General features: G+C 37.8%; 4 protein-coding genes and 1 non-coding gene across 6 annotated transcripts; 3 read left to right on the top strand and 2 right to left on the bottom strand.

Moving 5' to 3' along the window:
- The first annotated feature begins 4 nt into the window (after window positions 1-4).
- On the top strand, window positions 5-6,128 carry LOC136240396 (centrosome-associated protein 350-like). The gene is made up of 22 exons (XM_066031363.1): window positions 5-139; window positions 233-302; window positions 2,774-2,820; window positions 2,881-2,912; window positions 3,006-3,061; window positions 3,113-3,192; window positions 3,246-3,304; window positions 3,362-3,391; window positions 3,449-3,516; window positions 3,691-3,721; window positions 3,770-3,843; window positions 3,893-4,105; window positions 4,158-4,213; window positions 4,272-4,349; window positions 4,406-4,596; window positions 4,648-4,793; window positions 4,843-4,884; window positions 5,019-5,082; window positions 5,166-5,327; window positions 5,666-5,755; window positions 5,805-5,900; window positions 5,957-6,128. The coding sequence occupies exons 1-22, from the start codon at window positions 67-69 to the stop codon at window positions 6,068-6,070; spliced, it is 1,872 nt and encodes a 623-aa protein (XP_065887435.1). The 5' UTR covers window positions 5-66; the 3' UTR covers window positions 6,071-6,128.
- A 6-nt stretch (window positions 6,129-6,134) lies between these two features.
- Trnar-ccg (transfer RNA arginine (anticodon CCG)) lies at window positions 6,135-6,207 on the top strand. Its single transcript has one exon. It is a non-coding gene; the product is annotated as a tRNA-Arg (tRNA).
- A 189-nt stretch (window positions 6,208-6,396) lies between these two features.
- LOC136240999 (uncharacterized) lies at window positions 6,397-12,963 on the bottom strand. Of its 2 annotated transcripts, none has more exons than XM_066032097.1 (10): window positions 12,843-12,963; window positions 12,611-12,780; window positions 11,139-11,230; window positions 10,637-10,814; window positions 10,475-10,534; window positions 9,694-9,762; window positions 9,436-9,474; window positions 9,062-9,208; window positions 8,424-9,008; window positions 6,397-8,006 (listed from the first exon to the last, which is right to left on the bottom strand). In XM_066032097.1, exons 2-10 carry the CDS (start codon window positions 12,656-12,658, stop codon window positions 6,507-6,509), a joined length of 2,718 nt encoding a protein of 905 aa, XP_065888169.1. In that variant the 5' UTR covers window positions 12,659-12,780; window positions 12,843-12,963; the 3' UTR covers window positions 6,397-6,506. The 2 variants fall into 2 exon arrangements, with proteins under 2 accessions (XP_065888169.1, XP_065888170.1); XM_066032098.1 differs by having other exon boundaries at window positions 12,611-12,661; window positions 12,843-12,938.
- A 56-nt stretch (window positions 12,964-13,019) lies between these two features.
- On the bottom strand, window positions 13,020-14,688 carry LOC136241027 (protein transport protein Sec61 subunit beta-like). Its single transcript, XM_066032214.1, has 4 exons — window positions 14,575-14,688; window positions 14,358-14,446; window positions 14,194-14,304; window positions 13,020-13,195 (listed from the first exon to the last, which is right to left on the bottom strand). The coding sequence occupies exons 1-4, from the start codon at window positions 14,575-14,577 to the stop codon at window positions 13,108-13,110; spliced, it is 291 nt and encodes a 96-aa protein (XP_065888286.1). The 5' UTR covers window positions 14,578-14,688; the 3' UTR covers window positions 13,020-13,107.
- On the top strand, window positions 14,598-19,800 carry LOC136241009 (syntaxin-17-like). Its single transcript, XM_066032115.1, has 7 exons — window positions 14,598-14,746; window positions 14,844-14,962; window positions 15,567-15,632; window positions 15,680-15,839; window positions 16,646-16,815; window positions 18,395-18,481; window positions 19,520-19,800. The coding sequence occupies exons 2-7, from the start codon at window positions 14,846-14,848 to the stop codon at window positions 19,742-19,744; spliced, it is 825 nt and encodes a 274-aa protein (XP_065888187.1). The 5' UTR covers window positions 14,598-14,746; window positions 14,844-14,845; the 3' UTR covers window positions 19,745-19,800.
- The last annotated feature ends 28 nt before the right edge of the window (window positions 19,801-19,828 follow it).

Raw genomic sequence — 19,828 nt, forward strand, 5'->3', positions numbered from 1 at the left:
CCACAAACCCACGTGCAACAAGTTAAATTGACATGGCAACCATAGCCCCGCCCATTAATAAAAGGAATGGCGGTTTTGTCTCAAAAGGCTCCTATAGAATTACACACTGAACACTCGGAGGTGGGAAATATGCTTCCAGGTAAGCGTGTATGTTGTCAGTGAGCGTTCCCATGCAAGTTCCTGCCGGTGTGGTTTTGCTGTGAACTTTAGTATACTCTGCTTTTGCCGGTAGCGATAGAGGAGAACACAGGGGAGGGGCAGAACAAGAAGAACAACGAGAGGATAGCGACTGAGTCTCCCAGGTAATGTAGTATAATAATATGTGAAGCTAGCTAGCTAGGTAGCACTATGGAAAAACTGTAAAAACAAAACTTAATATATGATTTGATCACTGACATTAGTTTAAACATCGGCATACGCACCTTGAGGCCTGGTTTACTGAGATAAATTGAACTAGCTCTCTCATGTCGTAAGATCTGGCTGTGTGACAAAACAATAATGTTGTCAGGGTATAGCTGGCTTGGATAACGGCACTGAACAGTGAGTGATTCAGATTGTGTAGTTATTATTTGTTTTTACTGTGCAGAAATCACAAATGATTATAACGCACAGATATAATTACTTAAGTTGTTACAAAAATTATCCAGGGAAAGGGAATTAACTATATAGGGGGGAAGGGGGTTCCAAAGTTTAATCACAGAGGGGGAAAAGGAAAATTTATACTAGTCAATGTTTGTCGTCAGTTGCCTGTAGTATCCTTTTCTTAATCGCGAATCATTAGGGGTAAAGTAATCTTTGGGGATATCAATAAGATCATTAATAATTTTATACATCATTATAAGTTTAGCTCTCTCTCTTCTTTTTTGTAAAGGAGGTAAGTTAAGTGTGCTTAGCATGCTAGTAACACTAGAGTAACTTGAAAACTCATTTAGGCAAAATCTGGCCACTCTTCTCTGTACTGCTTCAATTCTATTAATATTATTTAAGGTATGGGGATCCCATACAGATGATGCATATTCAAGCACTGGCCTGACCATACTTCTGTAGCAGTTACATTTCACAGTGCTTGGACAGTGGCGCAGGTTTCTGTAAATAAAGGCATTGATTTGGTTAGCTTTATTAGTGATTGTTTGGATATGGTCATTGAAGGTAAGCTTGTTGTCGATGGTGACCCCTAGATATTTGGCAGATGGAACTTCCTTAATGGGAGAATTTTCAATATAATGTGTGTGCAAGATAGGATTGCGTTGGTTTGTTACTCTCAGGAACTCGCATTTCAGGATATTGAATGTCATCTTCCATCTGTTGGCCCATTGAGCAAGTAGGTCTAAGTCCTGTTGTAAGCTTAAGCAGTGTACATACCCAGGTATGCTTTCTAGACATTTATCAAGGTTTGAAATTAGTACTGTAACACCAAATCTGCTCCTCTCTAAAGGGTCCAGGAAACCAGTTTCAAGTCTTTACTTTGCCAGAATGATTTCAGGAGCAAAAAAAAAGGCCACTAAAATAGTCTGTCTATCTTGCAATTTTGACTATCGTGAGGATCAAATGTAACAAAAACTGGGAAGACCAATTAAGCAGCTGCCAAAATTGACCCTAATGGAGTCACAGACAAACAAGTATAAGGTGTAATACATATCTGCAACGATCATGTTACACATGCAATAAAAATTGCTCACTTTTAGTTTGTATACAAGCTGTACATGTTCCACACACACACAAAAAAAATAACCATGCCTTCAATATTAAAAGATGGCAAAGAAGTGACTACAATGATGTTAATGCCAATCAATTTTTAACTCCTAACACAGTTGTACCATTTCTTGGTCACCACATTTTTCACAACTTTTCATCAAGGTTTTGAAGGCCGCACCTTTTTTTTGCTAACAGATTGGCTGGCTAAATTCACATGCTAAATCTGGTGCAAATCTGATAAGCTTCACAGAATTACAGACAATTCTTTGCATAAAGATTAATTTTTGTCAACACCTCCAGATATGAATAACTAAAAAGCCAGTCTGTATATGGGTTAACCATCAATGTTCAAACCATTAATTTTATTGTTTAAATGACTGTTCTATTAGAGTAGGCTATGCCAGGCAATTGAGTTGTTGTATAATGGTTTATGTAGAGCACGAAAAAAAGAATAAACAAACAGAGAAGTTATGGTGAACTTTGTGGGATAGTATTTCACACCCACACGCAACAAACTTGTTTAAGTTTGATATGTGTGGTGCTGAAGTTGGAGGGCATTTGCAGTATGAAAAGTATTCTATTTGAAAAAGGGAACGTGGAACTATATATGTATCAGCTAAAGTCTAAAGTGGGTTCTGTCAAAGTTTTTGTAAAAAGAAGGTTGTCATGTATAACACAGAAATTGCTATCAATCCTTGTAGTAGTGTTAACACTGGTAATCTGTGAGTAAACATAACTGTGCTTGTGCTTTAGAGATAGTGTCTTGTATCTGTACCATTTTAAGACTCTTTGCCAATGTAATCTAGTCAGAGAATGTTGATTATGAATTTATACTTAAAATTAAGAACAGCGCATTAATTTGTAGAATGTAAACACAACCCACTTGCTTGTAACAAACCTAAGGAATTGAAATTTAGCACTGTAGCAATCAAAATCAGCATAATTTATTCCTTAGCTGATTTTATGTAATATGATTGATCAGAATAGTGTTTGTCAATGTAGTAAGGAAAATATCTGAACACTGCATGCAACTATAATTGTGACTGCTCTATTAGATTGGTTTATATCTTCCTTAAAGGTTGGTATTACCAGCTGTTAAGGCAGTATCTGGTTTAAGATCGCCTGGTGAGTAGCTGGACATGTCACATGCTACATCTTCAACATGTTTTCTTCTTCTGTGTATAGGAACTTCATCAACTGAAAGTCTTACTCATCTGGTAAGTGAATTATATTAAGTGAATTAATAGTGACTGCTGTACATGGATAATTACGACCTGCCATACAATATACCCTTGCTATTATACTGTTAGCTTGGACATTCCGAAAAAACTCAGCCAACTGTTAAATCAAAGATAAAAGACTTGAGGTAATGACATACTGTTCACAAACAATGGTCAGGATAGCTACGTAATAACAGGAGTCAGGTACAGCTGGCATTTGAGGAATTGAATGCTATCACCACTCATGATGATAATCTTGAAAAACAATACAAAGAAAGTGAGTCAGAATGTTTAACAGACTTAGTATTGATGCTAACTTCATCTACAAAGCTGTGGATGAGAATGTGAAGCTAACAATGTCATTAGAAAGAGCAAGAAGAGAAATACGAGTATGCTATTATCATTATTAAATACCATAATTTTTTCTTTTTTTTGTTGTAAAATAGCATCTTAGAGGACAGTTGTCTATTTTACAAGTAAGTTCTCTAGTAGGTGTATTTCTCTACTTGATAACTTCTTTATTGTGTACAAAGATGACTCAAAAAGAAATCAGGGAAGAAAAGGCACGTAAAGAAAAGTCTTATAATCAACAAATGCAATAGTAAGAAAATTAAGAATCAGCTACACAAATATTTACATAAGCTAACACAACATAAACTAGATAGTTTATACAGTTAGTCCAAAACTGAGGCTGTTATGGGAGTACAATTTACTAATTGAATATATTGCAGTAAATAGCTCTGTAGTGTTATCGAATCATTTAATTTCTTTGCAGTGATAAAGATATACAGGGCAGCAGACAGAAAGTAATAAATACAAAACTTTAAATGTTTAGTAATTCATTTACTATTTAGTTTGATGTACCTCCCATCTTATCATTACAAGAGAGATCCAGGACTGTGAATGCTCAAGGAAAATATATTGAACAGTATGTTGTCCTTGCAGTACTCATGTAGCTATTTATAATGTATTGGCAGTTCCAAAAAGAAATCGGAAAAAGGACACAGACGACATACAACTTACCCTGTAGCAGGAGTGGCATCTCCACAACGCAAAGCATTACAAGAAGCATTGCCACCACCACTGAGTGGCTGCAACTGCTCAATGTGTAATGCTGTACAGAGTCTTGGAGCTCTGACGCTCAGCGGAAGTAGTGGCTCAATGGCACACCAGAAGGGACATGTCTCAAGGTCAACAAAGATATACTCCAGTATTAATCTTTCATATGCTACACATATACAGTAGTGGCCAACAAATCCTACGTGGTGATAGAGTTATTATAAAAGGGGAAAAACCAGGTAAAAATGTACATATATTAGAACTCAGCAAGATTATTTACTGCATGATTCTGTGAAGGAACTGTAAAATATATTGGGCGTCTGGAAGGCAGCATGTCTAATGATGTGTATATTGGAATACAGCTAGATGCACCAGGTTTGCTGCACCATGTTAAGTAGTGAGATCAAATAAATGATGTGTCTTCATTGCAGTTGGATTTAATGATGGTGAATTCAAGGGTCGGCAGTACTTCCATTGTGCCCCAAACCATGGTGTATTTATAATGCCATCTGATGTTATATGTGTAGTGTCCCGGAGAGTTCAGAAAACTCCAAAAGGAAACAAGGAAAGGTTATTAACATCTAATGAAATTCTTAATCGCAGCAGAAACAAATCTGGCAAGGTGCAAAAAATGTACTGCCAGTCCATTTAAGAAAAAAAAAATGCATTTCAGGGTGATGTTAAGATGAGGTTTCAAACAAGAGATGACGATGGAAGGATTACCATTACACCATCAGTATACAGCATTGATGAGAAAATGAATGAAATGACACGAGCAGCATACCTGATGGAGGAAGAGTTGAAGAAAGTCCCCAACAGGTTTGTGTAGGACTATCACTAAGCAATCATCTATTACTTGTCTATATAGAAATCCTGGATTTGTGGGAAGTAGTGCAGATATGAGCAGAAGGTAAAGTTAGCCGTAACTGTGCTTGACAAATGCGGATTATAAGCAGTTATATTTAGTTATATCATACACATGTAGATATTGCTGTACACTTCACTGATATGTACTATATACGAAGCAATATTATGTTAATTTAGGATAGAAACCTTACACACCAAGAATAAAAAGAAAGGTCCTCATCAGCCTACCACTGTTACTATGGTAAGAATATCAGTAGACAGTTTCAGTCGTGTGCACTCATAGTTATGGGATGGCTCCAATAATGATATGTTTTGTCTATTTAGTCACCAAAGCCATCAGCATCTCCAGCTCCAGTACATTCTACTCAAAGCCCAGCCCCATCCACCCAGTCACCAAAGCAGCCATCATCTCCAGTTCCAGTACACACCGCTCAAAGCTTAGCTCCACCCAGACCCAGCAGTCCTGTAGCCAAAGCTCTCAATGAGGTATACATTAATCTTCTGCACCATACTTGAGAGTCAGTGCATCTGGCTACACTTTAATGCTACACTGGTTTCAGATCATTTATTAGTGCTTTTTTGAAATAGGTTTAAGGCAGATCCTATTTCCATGTGGGGTGTCTACATATCTGTTAAAAATATTAGTGCCTCTTACAATATTGCTTAGAATGACAAGCAAGTAAAAGTGATAACTGAATCACAAAACGATGTAGATGCATAGCTAGCTACTAGTGTATTGTATATACAGTGTACTGTTTTATATGTGACTTTTACTATTTACTGTGCATGTGCTTTAATATTTTCCATACATTTTGATTGCATAGTCACCAACCTCGGGGTCTAAGAAACTTCCAGCTGATGCGGAGACCGATGAACCAAACCCACAGGCCTTGTTGACAGAATTGTTACTTGAGGTTTAATTTTGTAGTAACTAATATCGTTTTATTTAGTGTTGACATGTAGGTTTTAAGAGAGAAAGATCTTGGTACCACTGGCTATGTCACCATCAAAGAGTTTGTCAACTGTATAGCTTCATGTGATATTGAAGGATTAGGGAAGGTAGGACCATTACCATTAACATCTATAATGCACTTGGATTGTGTTTTGGCTAACAGTTGACAGAGTCGGAAGCAGAAGAGTTACTGACTAGTTTGGGAATTGAGTCTGATGCTGGAGCGGGAATTGCTTATGACGAAGTAGCACCTTACGTAGTCAATGCACTGATGTAACACATTTCATTGTTATTAACACTTAAGTTTATAATGTACTATAATTGAAGTGACTTGACCACCTGGCCCTGTGGCCTAATGGATAAGGCATCAGCCTCCGGAGCTGGGGATTGTGGGTTCGAGTCCCACCAGGGTCGTTTTTTTCTTCGCTCAACTTTTTTTTTCTCAGATTACGAGGTTTTTGTCATCACCTTTTTTCAGGGTCGTATTTTTTTCTTCGCTAAACTTTTTCTCAGATTACGAGATTTTGTCAACACCTTTTTTCGTTGACAATAAGATGGAGGATCTGATACATTCCTTGCTACTAAGGTTACTTGCAGTAGTGCTCAGCAATACTATTTTTACTACTATATCCAAAGACAAACATACAAAATACAAAGTAAAACTGCAAAATTACAAATGGCATTATAACAGTAGAACTATGATTATATACAAGTTATAGGTTGGTAATGAGCATGTTGTTGATACGCTTGGTCTCATAGAGTGCATCATTTGAACACGTCATCTTTTCTCGAGGACTGTTCTGCAACTGAGAGTTACTGTGACCAATGAAAGAGAAATTGGACACTGATGTTGCAGGCGGTGGTGGAAAAATTTCTAATATTTGCATGGAAGTGAAAGAAGCTGACCTTGGTCTACCAAATGACTGGTTAGTGTTATTGTTACTAGTTCCAGGACCAAACATTGTTCCACTTTCTGCATTAACAGCTGAAGCTTGCTCTTGGGTGAATGCTATACTCTGTCGCTTTTTAGATAGTGGCGACGACTTCCAGAATGGTAGCTTGTGCTTTTCATGTTGTTTAGCTGGTACATCACTACTGTTCTTACCCAGTCTAGTGTCTGTTGCCACCTTTTGATAACTAGTACTAGATAAGACTGGCTGATTTTTGGTGTCTTTCTTGCTGCCCCACAATGCGCTCAACCCAGTTCCCTTCTTCCCTGGTGGCTTAGCAGGCTGAGAATTTGTTGTAGAGGTTCCTTTACCAGTGGCTGCCACTTTAAGACACTCATTTGACACACTACGTACTCGACCTGATCGTGTGCCATTAATTTGGTTAGAATGGTCATCAGAATACGATCTACGATAAGGCTTTCTCAGTAGTGAATAGTTACCATTACTAGCTGATGTATTAGAGTTGATACTGACCCCAGAAGCAACTGAAATATCAGATTGTGATCTGTACATATCCTCTGTACTAGAGTGAAGCTGGGTGTACCTACTGTTTCGTTTGTGATTCTGTTGGTACTTCATTGCTTTAAAATCAGGTGTTCTCTTAGGTGTATTGGGAGCTGGTTTTCGATGGTTTGCCCTGTAAGGAGTCCAAGGTTTTTGAGAGTAGTTGACGATCCTAATAGTATTATCCAAGGTGCTGTCAGCACTGTGTGTTCTTCTGTGTTGTCTACCATAACTACTACTACTGTCAGTCCTTGAGCTGGCAGTTGATCTGGTAGATGATCGTAACTGATTTGAGTTTGTGACAGAACTTCTCCGAAACATTTGTGGGGTATGTGGATCAGAAGCTGTATGAGAGTGTCTGACAATTTCAGGCTCCTTAGTAGCAGTGGTTTGTTGTGATTTAGGGGGCGCTGAAAGAACTGTAGAGGCAGACAAAGCAGGGATGGGCGATGAGGTTACACTCCCTTCTGTGTCTGTTGAAATTGTCTTCAAGTACTCAAATGAATCTAATGCTTCTTTTTCTGGTGTAGCACAACGATTGTAGTAGCCATTCTTTGCAAACTCTATCACAGATGTGTGGTCATTGGCAGCACCATGTTTAGACTGTCTAATACGAGCAAGATTCTTGCGTATGTTTTGCATTAAATGTTCATTATTTCCAGAACGTAGCAGCCGAAAATCTAGCAGTCCCTCCTTCTCATCTTCAGCAGCTTTGCGTTCCTCTTTTTCCAACAATCGATCAACATAGTCTAGTCTCTCCTACAAAAAAAACAAAACATCAATAAATACCAGGGAAAGTGTGGGCTGTGATATCTTAGCTATGTGTGGCAAAAGGAGGAGGTTACTTCATTTGAGAAGGGAGCCCACTTATCATCTGAAGCCAACAACCATTCAATAGGTAAGGTGATACACATAACAATACGACATGGCCCACTTTGGATGCAACCATATAAAGATGGTAATTCGATTAACAGAAATGCATAACAATTATGGCACTGGAAGATGTTATTACAGCTAAACAACAATCAAGCTGCCTACATACACGATCCGTCACTTAATTAACACAAATAAGAATGTAATTTTGTTCTGCTCAAATTCTAACATTAATCAGAGTACTATTGTGTCTACTGAGTACTATTGTATTTGCAAAGCCAACAGGTAAATGGATCTAATTACCTCAAGGTTCATCCCGGGACGCAGCTCTTCCAAAGAAACACCACCATAACTGCTGGATAACAAAGAACTGGTGGCATCACCATTAGCAGCATCTTTCTCCTTCGGATCAACAGTGCCATCTGCTTCTTTTCTTTCTCTCTCAACAGTTTCTTGTTTAGCCTCATCTTTGTGCTCACTATCACCTTTGACAGTAGTAATATCACTTCCACTTTGAGCTGGTTTAACAATTTCTTTGTCAGCTTCTGTACTTTGCCTGTGTCTATTTAGTACAGAATCAACTTGTGATAAAGAGTCATCTGTGGTGTTATCTAGAACATCATCTAATGTGTCTTGGCTGCCATGAAACTCAACTATACTACTACCAGCTCCATCGACACTAGAGTGTGCATCATCGTTCAAGTCTCTGTTGTCTTCTCCAAGTAACTTTGTGGGGCTGAATGGATTGTGTGCAGTCCAGTGGTCCAGATTGGCTTGCATTTCATCTCGTATCTTCTGCCTCTCACGACTTTGTTCTTCAAACATTTGTAGAAAGTTGGGAATGGAAGAATGCGAAAACCGTTGACTACAAGTCTCTGTATCACTAGCCTGGAAAGGGCAAAAAATAGCTTAACTTCGTTGTGTGTAGAAGATATGCTTACTTCACTGGCAGCATCAGCAGAAGAAGACTTCATCTGTTGGAATTGCACTTGCTGTTTGAGTCGAGTGATCTCATTCCTAAGAGCGTTGTTCTCTTGTAAGACAGTTTGTTGCTGGTCAGTAAGATTCATCAATTTCTGTTTCAACACCTGTTAATATAAATGAAGACCTCTAAATATTAAATGTATGCACGTATTGGATGTGCTAGTATTACAGAGTACAGACACTACTAGACAGACAATATGCATTAAACAATGGTGGCTAAGTTATACAACAAAGAGTTCCACATATATCAATGTTTAACCAGCTGTCAACTATTGTATATCCACAAATACACACACTTTAGTGCACACTCAGTGGACAACAAGGTACTAACCTTCCTTTCGTTCATCAGTGCCTCATTCTGTTTATTCAACTAACAGGAGATATGAAATGTGGCAATGAATTTAATTACACATCACCACAAAAATTAAATTGTACTAAACAAATTAAAATCACCCTCACAAAATTTCTTAATGTTCACACAAACAAACAATAAACATAATCACATTACAAGGGTGTATAATATAACATGTCCACCCAGTGGATACACCCCAGTACATTAGACATGCTACAGTATAGTAGGGACACATACTTCACTAATCCTCCAGTCAATCTTTGAGTTCTTCTGCTGCATCTCACTGGCTATCCGATTATGAGCACTCTGAAATGATAGAACGATAATCACATCACATTGAAACCTTGTTGTACCAGACATTCTAGTCTCATTATTATTATTCATCGTCAAATTATGATGATGAATTTGAAGTATGCACAATCGTAGTGATTCACACATATACAAAATCGTGCCAATTAGCCTGTGTTCTTTATTCATAGTACGAAAATGCTGTACCGACACAATAGTCTTACAAGAATTTGACGGTGACAAAACGAAAACTGAAACGATAGAATACCAACAAGGAACATATTCACAGTTCTGCTCTTATTGGATACAAATAGTCAAACATGAGTATGTACCATTGAATAAGTGATATAGTTTTACAGTAACTGCTGCAGATTTTTCTTTGTAAGTAGAGCAACATTACTGTTGTAGTAGTTACAAAAGATGTGTCACACTTGCAAGGATGAATACTTCAATATTTGGTTGGACTATAGTCCAAGCTAGATAGCTTATCAACACTTCGTGTGTGCCCAACCCAGTAATCATCAACACATTACAGTGTTAATGTGTTACCTATGGTGCAATCAAGTACTAACAGTGTTTACTGTGTCTGACATGAAAATACCCAGCTGGCTGGTGAGTATTTCTTTTTTGAAACCTTAGACGAAACATGATAAAAAATGGAAATGTCAGGTTTCTTGTGATATGGGGGAGCATGTATGGTGTAATCGTTACATATCAGCTTTACACGTACCCTCAACAACTCAATCTCTTTTGTGAGCTTTTGTATCTCGGCTTGATCTGGTGGCAATGTCTACAGAACAAAAGTGTGTGTGCAATAAGTCTAGCTTAGACACAACACAGACACACACACTACTAGCATTAAGCACACAGAAATAACAACAAAAAATCTTACAGCAGCTCTGTCACGAAGAGATAGTTTTAATCTTTTGTTTTCTTCTTCAAGTCGTTGCAGGGCCTGGCACAGCTCCTTACATTTAGAATGTGCGTCTCTTCCATATGCCTTAAACTCTTTCACCTTCTGACGTAACTTCTCATTTTTGTTGACATAATATGCCTCCTTTTGACCAGCCCTAAAAAGAATACATCAAATAAACAGAAGTTCCATTCCATGTATTCAATGAATCCCAGAAAGCAGTTTCCTGTGCTATATGAAGTAAGCTGATATCATAAAAAAGACAACGACTGGTAGTGTTCTTATCACCTCTCTGATAAATACCACAGGGATACCATGTGTGGGCCACAGTGCAGAAGGGACACTTAACAAGGATTGACACTCAGTTAACAAGCATATTAAATGACCGGCTTTGATTAACACCTATATGAATTCATTGGCAGTTCAGACATAGCCACTCCTATGATGGACAGAAATAACAATATTTACTTGTGTATTGTACCTTTGAAGGAGGACAGAGAATTGTTGGTTCCTATCCTCAGCTTCTATTCTCACACGACGCTCAATGAGTAGCTCATTTATCAGCCTAGTGTCCTATAGGAAGTGGTAATGACACAATGAGTAGTAAGTGTGTGGTGGGCAGGCATGTACATGTCATGCACACATGCACACTACATATCAAATACATGGGAACCACAGTGTGGCATTATTTGAGCACACACAAAGCAGCCAGTAGCATATTATACACATAATTTAGTAGTCTATTAACCAAATTGTGGACCACAAATTCACCTGGCTAATTAGCATGACAACCCAATAAAATACTATACCTAAAACAATGGCAGAGCCAAGGGCAGATTATAATTGTTTTTATAGCTGCTAAAAAAAAACATTTTGTCCATTCTCAGCCAGGATTATGCCACATATTATGGCTAACACATACCCAACATGTATAATTACAAGTGTGACCATACCATGATCTGTTGGAGAACATGTACTTGAGGGTGTTCTGAAGCTAATCAATTGTTAATTTCTCCTCAGTATGATAATAATTGAACTCTATTATTATTATCAAGAGTTAATAATATAGAGAGGCCTCTCTATGCTCAAATAATGCCTCTCTTATTATTAACTATTGTTATTATTATAACCCTAAAAAACTTCAATCCAAATTGCACATATTTACACCTATAATATCATATTTACCCATCCAGTATCTAGTATAGAGACTAGATAAAAATTATTACTGTATTCAACCAATAAAATGTTCATATTTTATTCATGGTAGTGTTAGGTAATGACAATCAGGTCTGAATGATTTATTAACAACGCAGGGGCTGATTGGCAGTATTAGGCGCCTGCACAGAGAATCAACTGCTGTGGCAAAATTACACATCACTGTTAGAGGTACAAGCAGATATGTGACAAGTGGATAATGATCCCTGAGGTATCATCTCCAAAATGTCAGTGGTATACAATTTTAAGATTAGCTATGTGTTGCTAGGTGGTCGTATATAACTGATATGGCCCCTACACTCTATTCCCTGTCGATACACAACTGGCACGGTATAAAATGAGCGAGCTTCCATGTGAAGACATTTTAAAACACTAGATTGAACCCAAACCATCACTCTCTGCCAGGCCTTTGTATTAAAAGCATACCAGTACCAATCATTACTCCTTATACAGACAAAATGAGGTTTCTGCAGGAGGAATACAGTTGGGCAGGACATCAATGGAAACCATATTACCCATTGGATAGCTTGTACAACACAGCATATGGACTCACAGATGATATATAGACATAGCTAGGGACTAAAATGGCTATCATCTGAAGTAATTTTGCTAACTGCTAGTTTAGCCTGTATATTAAATGCGTGTAGGTGTGATAACAGTTGATTTCTACACAAACACATCTATAACAATTTCGATACATTTTGAGAGTAAAAACAGTTAAACCGATCAGCTACTTACTTGTGGTGAGTACGGCGGTACTCTTGCTCCAGCCGCCATCGTGTCCATTAGCTGTCAACGAGCAAGAAGATGTAATAAATACAATCAGATTAACCGATCAATGTATTTTGCGAGGTCAAGGACTAAAAGATTTACAGCTGTCCACCAATCACAACTCATTAGATATCCACCTATGACATTATCTACGTTAAAACGATACGGTTGGGAGACTATGGTAATCCCATACTCTTACCACGCAGATTTTCTGTTACATCGACCTCTTGCTTTAATCGAGTAGTCCTACAAGCCACTGAAGATATCAAAGCCAATAATTATGTTGCAGCTGTACGGCTTTACCACTAATTGGTTTACCGCGCACCCACAAAACCTTTCATCCGAAGACCGCTAACGCGTGCGCGTAATCAAGCGCTTCATGATATCAATTATCACATAAATCCATTGTAATTTACTATACAAAAAAGAAACTATAAGTGTTCTTTATGGCCAATATATGCTGGTTATCTGCGTGAATATTTGCCCCAGATGTGTAGCAAGAAGACTGAGGCTATGAAGAGGAGACTCATTACTAACACTGGAACAGGTCCTCTGTAAAGAAAGAGATTACAACACAATAATATACTTCAAAACAATGATGACATTTCTTAACAAAGTTTGTACAATGCTCAAGTGGGCTTTCATAAATAAACAGAAACCAGGTTGTTAAAACTCTTTAGAGACAACAAATGCATTTTAATTGATCATGTAGCTCAGTTAATAAATTATTATGGAAGGCATGTGTACCATCAATAGAGGTATAGGTGATGCTTAACTTGTCATACAAATTCTTCTCTACAATTATAAGTACAAGTACAAATTGCATGACATGGCAACACTGGAACCTCAGGGGTAATTCTGAACTACAAATGTACAAAAATATATGATGGTTTTATAGTAGTTAAAGACTGTACGTCATAATATGGGTAACAAAGCTTGTGAGAGTGAATGACATGACCAAACAAAGTAGTAAAACACATGCTCAACAACTAATGATGTGCGTAAAGGGCATTGTGGGAATAAATGTTACACAAACTTGACCTTGGTCGTTGCCAACACTCTTATGCGTATGGGTAACAGGGATATAAAAATTTGATATGATAAAATTGAACTAGATGATTTAACAGATTTCTCCAGTTGCTACTGTGAACTGCAGTACTACTCTGCAATGAAGCCTCCATTGTAACAAGGATATCAATCTTAATACAAGGAGTGGAAAAGCAGGCAACCATATAAGTGGATGGCATACAAATTCCACTACTCAAACCTTGTGTGTATATAATTCTGCAGGCACACTTCTACATATACAAATACAGATTATCCTGGGATTTTTCAGTGTTACGAGTGGATAAACAGTCAAGGATTATTTACACCACTATCCTTTAAGCAAAAACTTTTGGCACAATGTGTTTAACAGGTACAAAATAATGTTTAACAAGTAGCAAAACTGAAGCTGAGGCTTGAGATGCATTGTGGGTATCAGTATTTTACAATGTCACACATGTGATTTGGGAATGCCCCTGCAAAACTGTGTGTAGTATTTGTATTACATTTTAATTCCTGGTGAGTCATCTCCGGTATAGAACCGCCACATAGTTCCTCCACCAGATGAGACACCACCAGCAGTACTAGTTGTCCTAGCAGTTGAACCTCCTGATTTTCTGCATTAAAATATTAGAGACAGTTAACAATCTCGACAGATTCTTTCTCTTACCTTTGTCTCACACCTCCAGCAGATGATCTGGCTGGTTTAGAGCTTCCCCCAGACCTGCCCGCTCCTACACTAGTCGATGACGGTGATCTCTAGTGTGACAAATAAAATTTACACTCTGAAAACATTACTATCAAACAACGCGTCACCATATGCACATGTTTGTACCCTTAGTACATTAAACCAAGTAACAACATAACGTAGTTATCAGTGAACTTACCATTGTGATAATTTCCTATCAGAGTGGCCACAAAAACCTTTGTGTATATGTATCACGTGTAATTTTGTTTAATGGGCATTAATAAGAGTAATCTATATGACTTAGCGGAACTAATTTACGAGGAACCAGAGACGAGGAACGTAGTATAATTCGGTTTACGATAGGGTAAAAGGTTAGCCATGTTGTTATGTACAATTATGAGTTCAAAAATGAACTGTAAAATAAGTATAACTTATGTGTGCCTTTTTTACACCAATGTGTGTGTGTAGTCATGGAGAATTCAAAGAGACCAATCAGAGTGCTGGACCACACCATACACAAGTTTGTCAATGTTGCATTACCAGCTGATCTGGGTCGACTAAACCGTCACAAAGAAAATATCCTACAAGTAAGCACATAAACACACTGTACCTGGTCTTGCCTCAGTTAGTAACTATGTTTTATGCTCACTAAAGATCTACTGATGTTCATTGCTAAGGTGACACTTGCATATCATCTCACTGTAACTTTATAGCAAGGTCTATTTCACTTACAACCATGTACAAAAGTCACTGTAATGTGGTGACTTAAATATGGTATCAAGTTATTTACATAATTATGCAAAGCCTTTTGCCATTCAGGCAATGGGTTGTGTCAATTTTTTTCAATTCTTAATGTCTCTGTTCATTTAACCAGTTGGATTACTAAGGTCCACATACATATCAGTTGTTGTGGCCGAGTGTTTTATGATGGTAGCAGCGCTTGGTTGGAATACCTTAATAATAAACCACTATGGATGTAATGTGGGGTTGTTCAATCTCTCGCTCATATGGAATTCAAACATTTTGCTAATACCAAAAAAATTGCTCTATTATCTCTCCCTAAATGTAGAACAAATTTGCCTTATTTGTTCTCTTAAACTACTCCCCATTCTTCAGCTAAGTGCCTCATCTGTGGTATATTGTATTGATGCTAAGCTAGTTGTTGTGTTAGAAACATTTTTGTTACCATAGTACCAACATGATAAGGACTGGGACAAGCTGAACAGTGAGCAACTCAATGCTAGTAGGACTGTACAGGTAGAGTTGTTACTGATTATTGGTGAAAGTTTTCATCTCCATGGCAGCAACTGAAGAGCCACATGAAGACACTGGATGAGATAAGAAATGAGGTACAGGAGGATGACCTGAGGCAGTTTGATAAACGTGTGGCTGGTATTCGTAAGAAGGTCTACAATGCTATTGAATCATTTGGGATGGCATCTGGTGTAGTGGAATTTGAACATGGTGTGTGCGTGCGTGTGTACGTGCATGTGCACGGCCAGAGTGTACATGCATATATAGTGTACTTAAACACAGTGAAATACTCTCTGGGTTTCTTAGTCTGACATGCCGAGTTCTACATGCAAAGAGGTCTTGTTGATATTTATATAGCCTGGGTCCCAATAAATGTACTGTACTCTATTACAACTAACACTTATGGTACATATTGATCAATCAATAAAATGTTGATGGTTATTTTGTGAAAACTAATAATTATCTAATTCAGATTTTAGAGAGCTGTGTATGCAAAGTTTAAAAGAAAAGTAAATGCAATTTTATTACCTTACTGTTGTCAACGTAGTATATGTGATCGAGAATATTTTCAAGTCATGAAAGCTGAGCTGTTAGGAGAACTAGGAACTGTGTAGTAGGGAGTCAGAAATTTAATACTAAAATTATTCAATGCATAAAAAATCCCAGACCAAGTGGTGACTTCCTGGTAGTTAAAACCACACCATTGAACTTACTATACTTTCTGCCTTATGGAGTTGCAGTGGCATGCTTTAAGATTTGTGCCTATTAGAATTCTAGCCTGCATTATACTGTAGTTTAAAAACTATGTCGTGTATGTTTAAAACTGTTTGTGGAACCACATGAAAATAAATAACCCTGGAGTGTGGTCACCTTGATAACCATGTCATTGTCTCGTTGATTAGTCAGTTAGAGCCTTCAGTGTGGCTGGTCCCAAAGTTTTCAGAATAGATTGAGGTCTCCACAAGAGTCAGAATTAAGAAGCTGAATTACATGCATGTCATGCTGTTGTGTTACAGTGACATCAGATGACACTCATGAGGTGGAGCATGTGTTCACTTCACTGACAGTGGATGAGCAGAGTGTACTGGTCCCCAGTGATCAGGCAGCCAGTCAGTCTTGGGACCAGCTTCGTAGTGACCTGGTTGAGTTGAGTGATATTACTAGAGACCTAGCCAGATTGGTGAAGGTGTGTTGTGCCTGTTTCTTGTGTATAGTATATAGTGTGACCTTGGGCTAGGTGATTTTTCTGCTTGTGTAATTCCTAGGAACACAACTATGTTGTACTTGTCCTGGTGTTCATGAAAGGGGTTAAATTTGATGCCTAATTGATGTGTTCAATTGCTGTTGTTGTTTCTTTAAGGAAGAAGTATAGTGTATACCCAAAAAATTTTGCAGTACATAATTTTTATGGTTAGTAAAGCTACTGTGAAATTTAATCATGTGAAAATTTGTGTGTCCAACTCACTTTTCTAATAAATTAGTGTGGCTCCTGGTGTGTGATAGTGTTGTAGGTATATGTGGATTCCACATATCCTTACAAACAGTATCACACATTTGCGATTTTAAAGTGGGCGTGGCTCACGAACGAAGCTGGCCTACTATAAGACTAGACTATGCCTCGTACAGAGATTGCCGCTACTGTGCTACTTGGTTCAGACGAGCTTTAGCAATCTGTATAATGCTTGAAGTAAAAATCAATGCAGACCCTTCGTAGCTATGTGGTTGAGAACAAAAATCTTCGAATTGAGCAAAAGTGATCCATGAAATTTAAAACACGGAAATCCTAGGTTAAGAAGCATCCATGAAATTTAAAACACGAAAATCTTGACTAATACAACAACCATGAAATATACATACTGCTGGTATACGGTATTGCTAACTTCGTTCTAAATGTTGAATAGGGACCTGGTATATATTGGGGATAGTATGACCTTGTAAACAGCATTTTACATACATGTATGTGTATTTTGGTAATAATACTCGGTAAGACTATCCATGGATAATGTTACCATATGGAGGAAAACTTTGGCGCCGTTAAAATTTGGCAAATTTGGCGAACGACTGTGAATTCGCCAAATTTTCCCCATCCAAATATTTTGCTGGTCAAGGAAATAGTAAACCAAGCCTCGAACTAGTCAATTTTCTACTTGACTAAGGGCTACTGGTCCAAGTATCATGCTAGAGCTAAGCCTGCCTCGACAATACCTCACTAGGTAGCTAGCTACTGTGAGTACACGTGGTATCCTCAAACCTCGCCTCAAAACGGGCGTGAAAAGTAACCATTCCTACCGATATTCAATATTCCAAAGGGTATAGACCTACTGTCTATATAGTATTACTTTTAGTTGATAGCTGACTCCAGGCGCTGAAGAGGCGTGGCACTCCGAGTACTCACACACAGCGATTAGTAATCTAATTAATTAAATAGGGCGTGCGCTTTGATAACAATTCGCCAAATTTTATTTCGCCAACAGTGATATTTTGCTTGATTTGCCAAATTTTTCCTCCTCCAAAGTTTTCCTCCGTACGGTAGTTGGAGAAGATATATGATCTGTTGTGTGTGGCAAGATGTATTTTGAGCCCACATGCCCTAATTTTGCAGACCTATTTCATATAAAGCTGTATAAATATATTAACTCCTATTTTCCAACAAAATCTAGTGATTTGTTTACAACAAAGTTGCAATCCTTATTCCTTAATAATTTTAATTTTTTTCAAATGTGTCTAGTACGTACGTACTACTATTGTCATCCTGTTCATTACAGGATCAAGAAGACGGGGTTGATGAAATAGCAGACAATGTTGATTCAGCAGCAAGGAACACCAGAGGTGGTACCATCAATTTGACACAGGTCAGTAGTACTGTTGATTACTGACTGAGCATGATCTTGTTATTGTACGAGTGAACTATAAAATAGTCTTTGGTATAACAAATTTGGAGACATTTGTAAGCTTTTTATGAGATCAACAAAGTTTAATTATAGCATTTAGATAGAACATCTGGTTAAAGTTTGTTGTGGGAGTTGTTTCTAAGCATATGATTTAAGAATGTTGCTCGCACAAAATGTTCGCACGTGTATGATAGAATTCTTCATATTGTATATCTACCAAGTCATAAGCATTTAGAGGTAGTGGACAGTTAATTCAAATTGCAGTGCACTATTATTACAGTGGTCCATATATCCGTTCATGTGTGTGTGTTTAAAAGTCTACACTGAGTGGTGATTCAGGAAACTGCAGATATTTCAGTGTATCTACATAGATCATGTGTGCAGTCTACATATACATACAGGATTTCATTTAATGTGTGTAGAAACGACCTGCTAGGATTTGGCTATAGGGGAGAAGCACTAGGGCCGGTACATGTAGAATGTATACAGATCAGGAGGGGCACCTCCTAGACTTTTATAGATTCTAATTTTTGTTGTACTGTAACTTATGTGTAAAATATCTTTTTTTTTTTTTCATAAGTTATGTACAAATATATATCTATCTACATTGTGGCATTAAATTGTGGTTTCCAAACATGAAATTGATTCCAGTAGAGATATCCATCAGTGGCTTATAGTAGTTATAGCATTGGTATATAAAGGACAATCTGGCAACTTGGAATTTGCTGCACTTTGCCATGGGCAAAGTTGTCCTTGATATGTTGTGACTGTTCTATTTGAGTATTTTACAGTTTTGTCATAGCACCTTGATCTTGGTTTGGCGGTTAGGAGGGTAAGGGGCATGTATGAATTCTTAGTTTATAATTATTATCTCCATCGTCATCCTAATCTGGAAAGAATTTCAAGCTGTCTTGATACTGCCAGCCAGTGTAGGGCCATATGTACAACATTAAATAGAGTCATGAATCTCTTAATTATATGTTTATATACATTCCATAGGCAGCAGGATACAAGGCCTATCTCTACCCAGTTGGAGGAGCCTTACTGGGTGGTGTACTTGGAGGAGTGGTGGGAGGACCAATAGGAGCAGTGGTTGGTATTCAAGCAGCCAGTGGTGTAGCTGGGGGTTTGGCGACCGGAGTGTTTGCTGGATATTTTGGTGGTAAAGCTGTCCAAAAGACCACAAAGAAAACAACATCTGTAGAACTCAGAGACATGGACTGAGTGTATAATGTATATATATATGCATGCTTTTTAATACACCCACTTTTGTATGGCAATATCTTATACCATAGATAATAGACACAT

Source organism: Dysidea avara, chromosome 12, assembly GCF_963678975.1.
Source record: "Dysidea avara chromosome 12, odDysAvar1.4, whole genome shotgun sequence".
Classification (NCBI taxonomy): Eukaryota; Metazoa; Porifera; class Demospongiae; order Dictyoceratida; family Dysideidae; genus Dysidea; species Dysidea avara.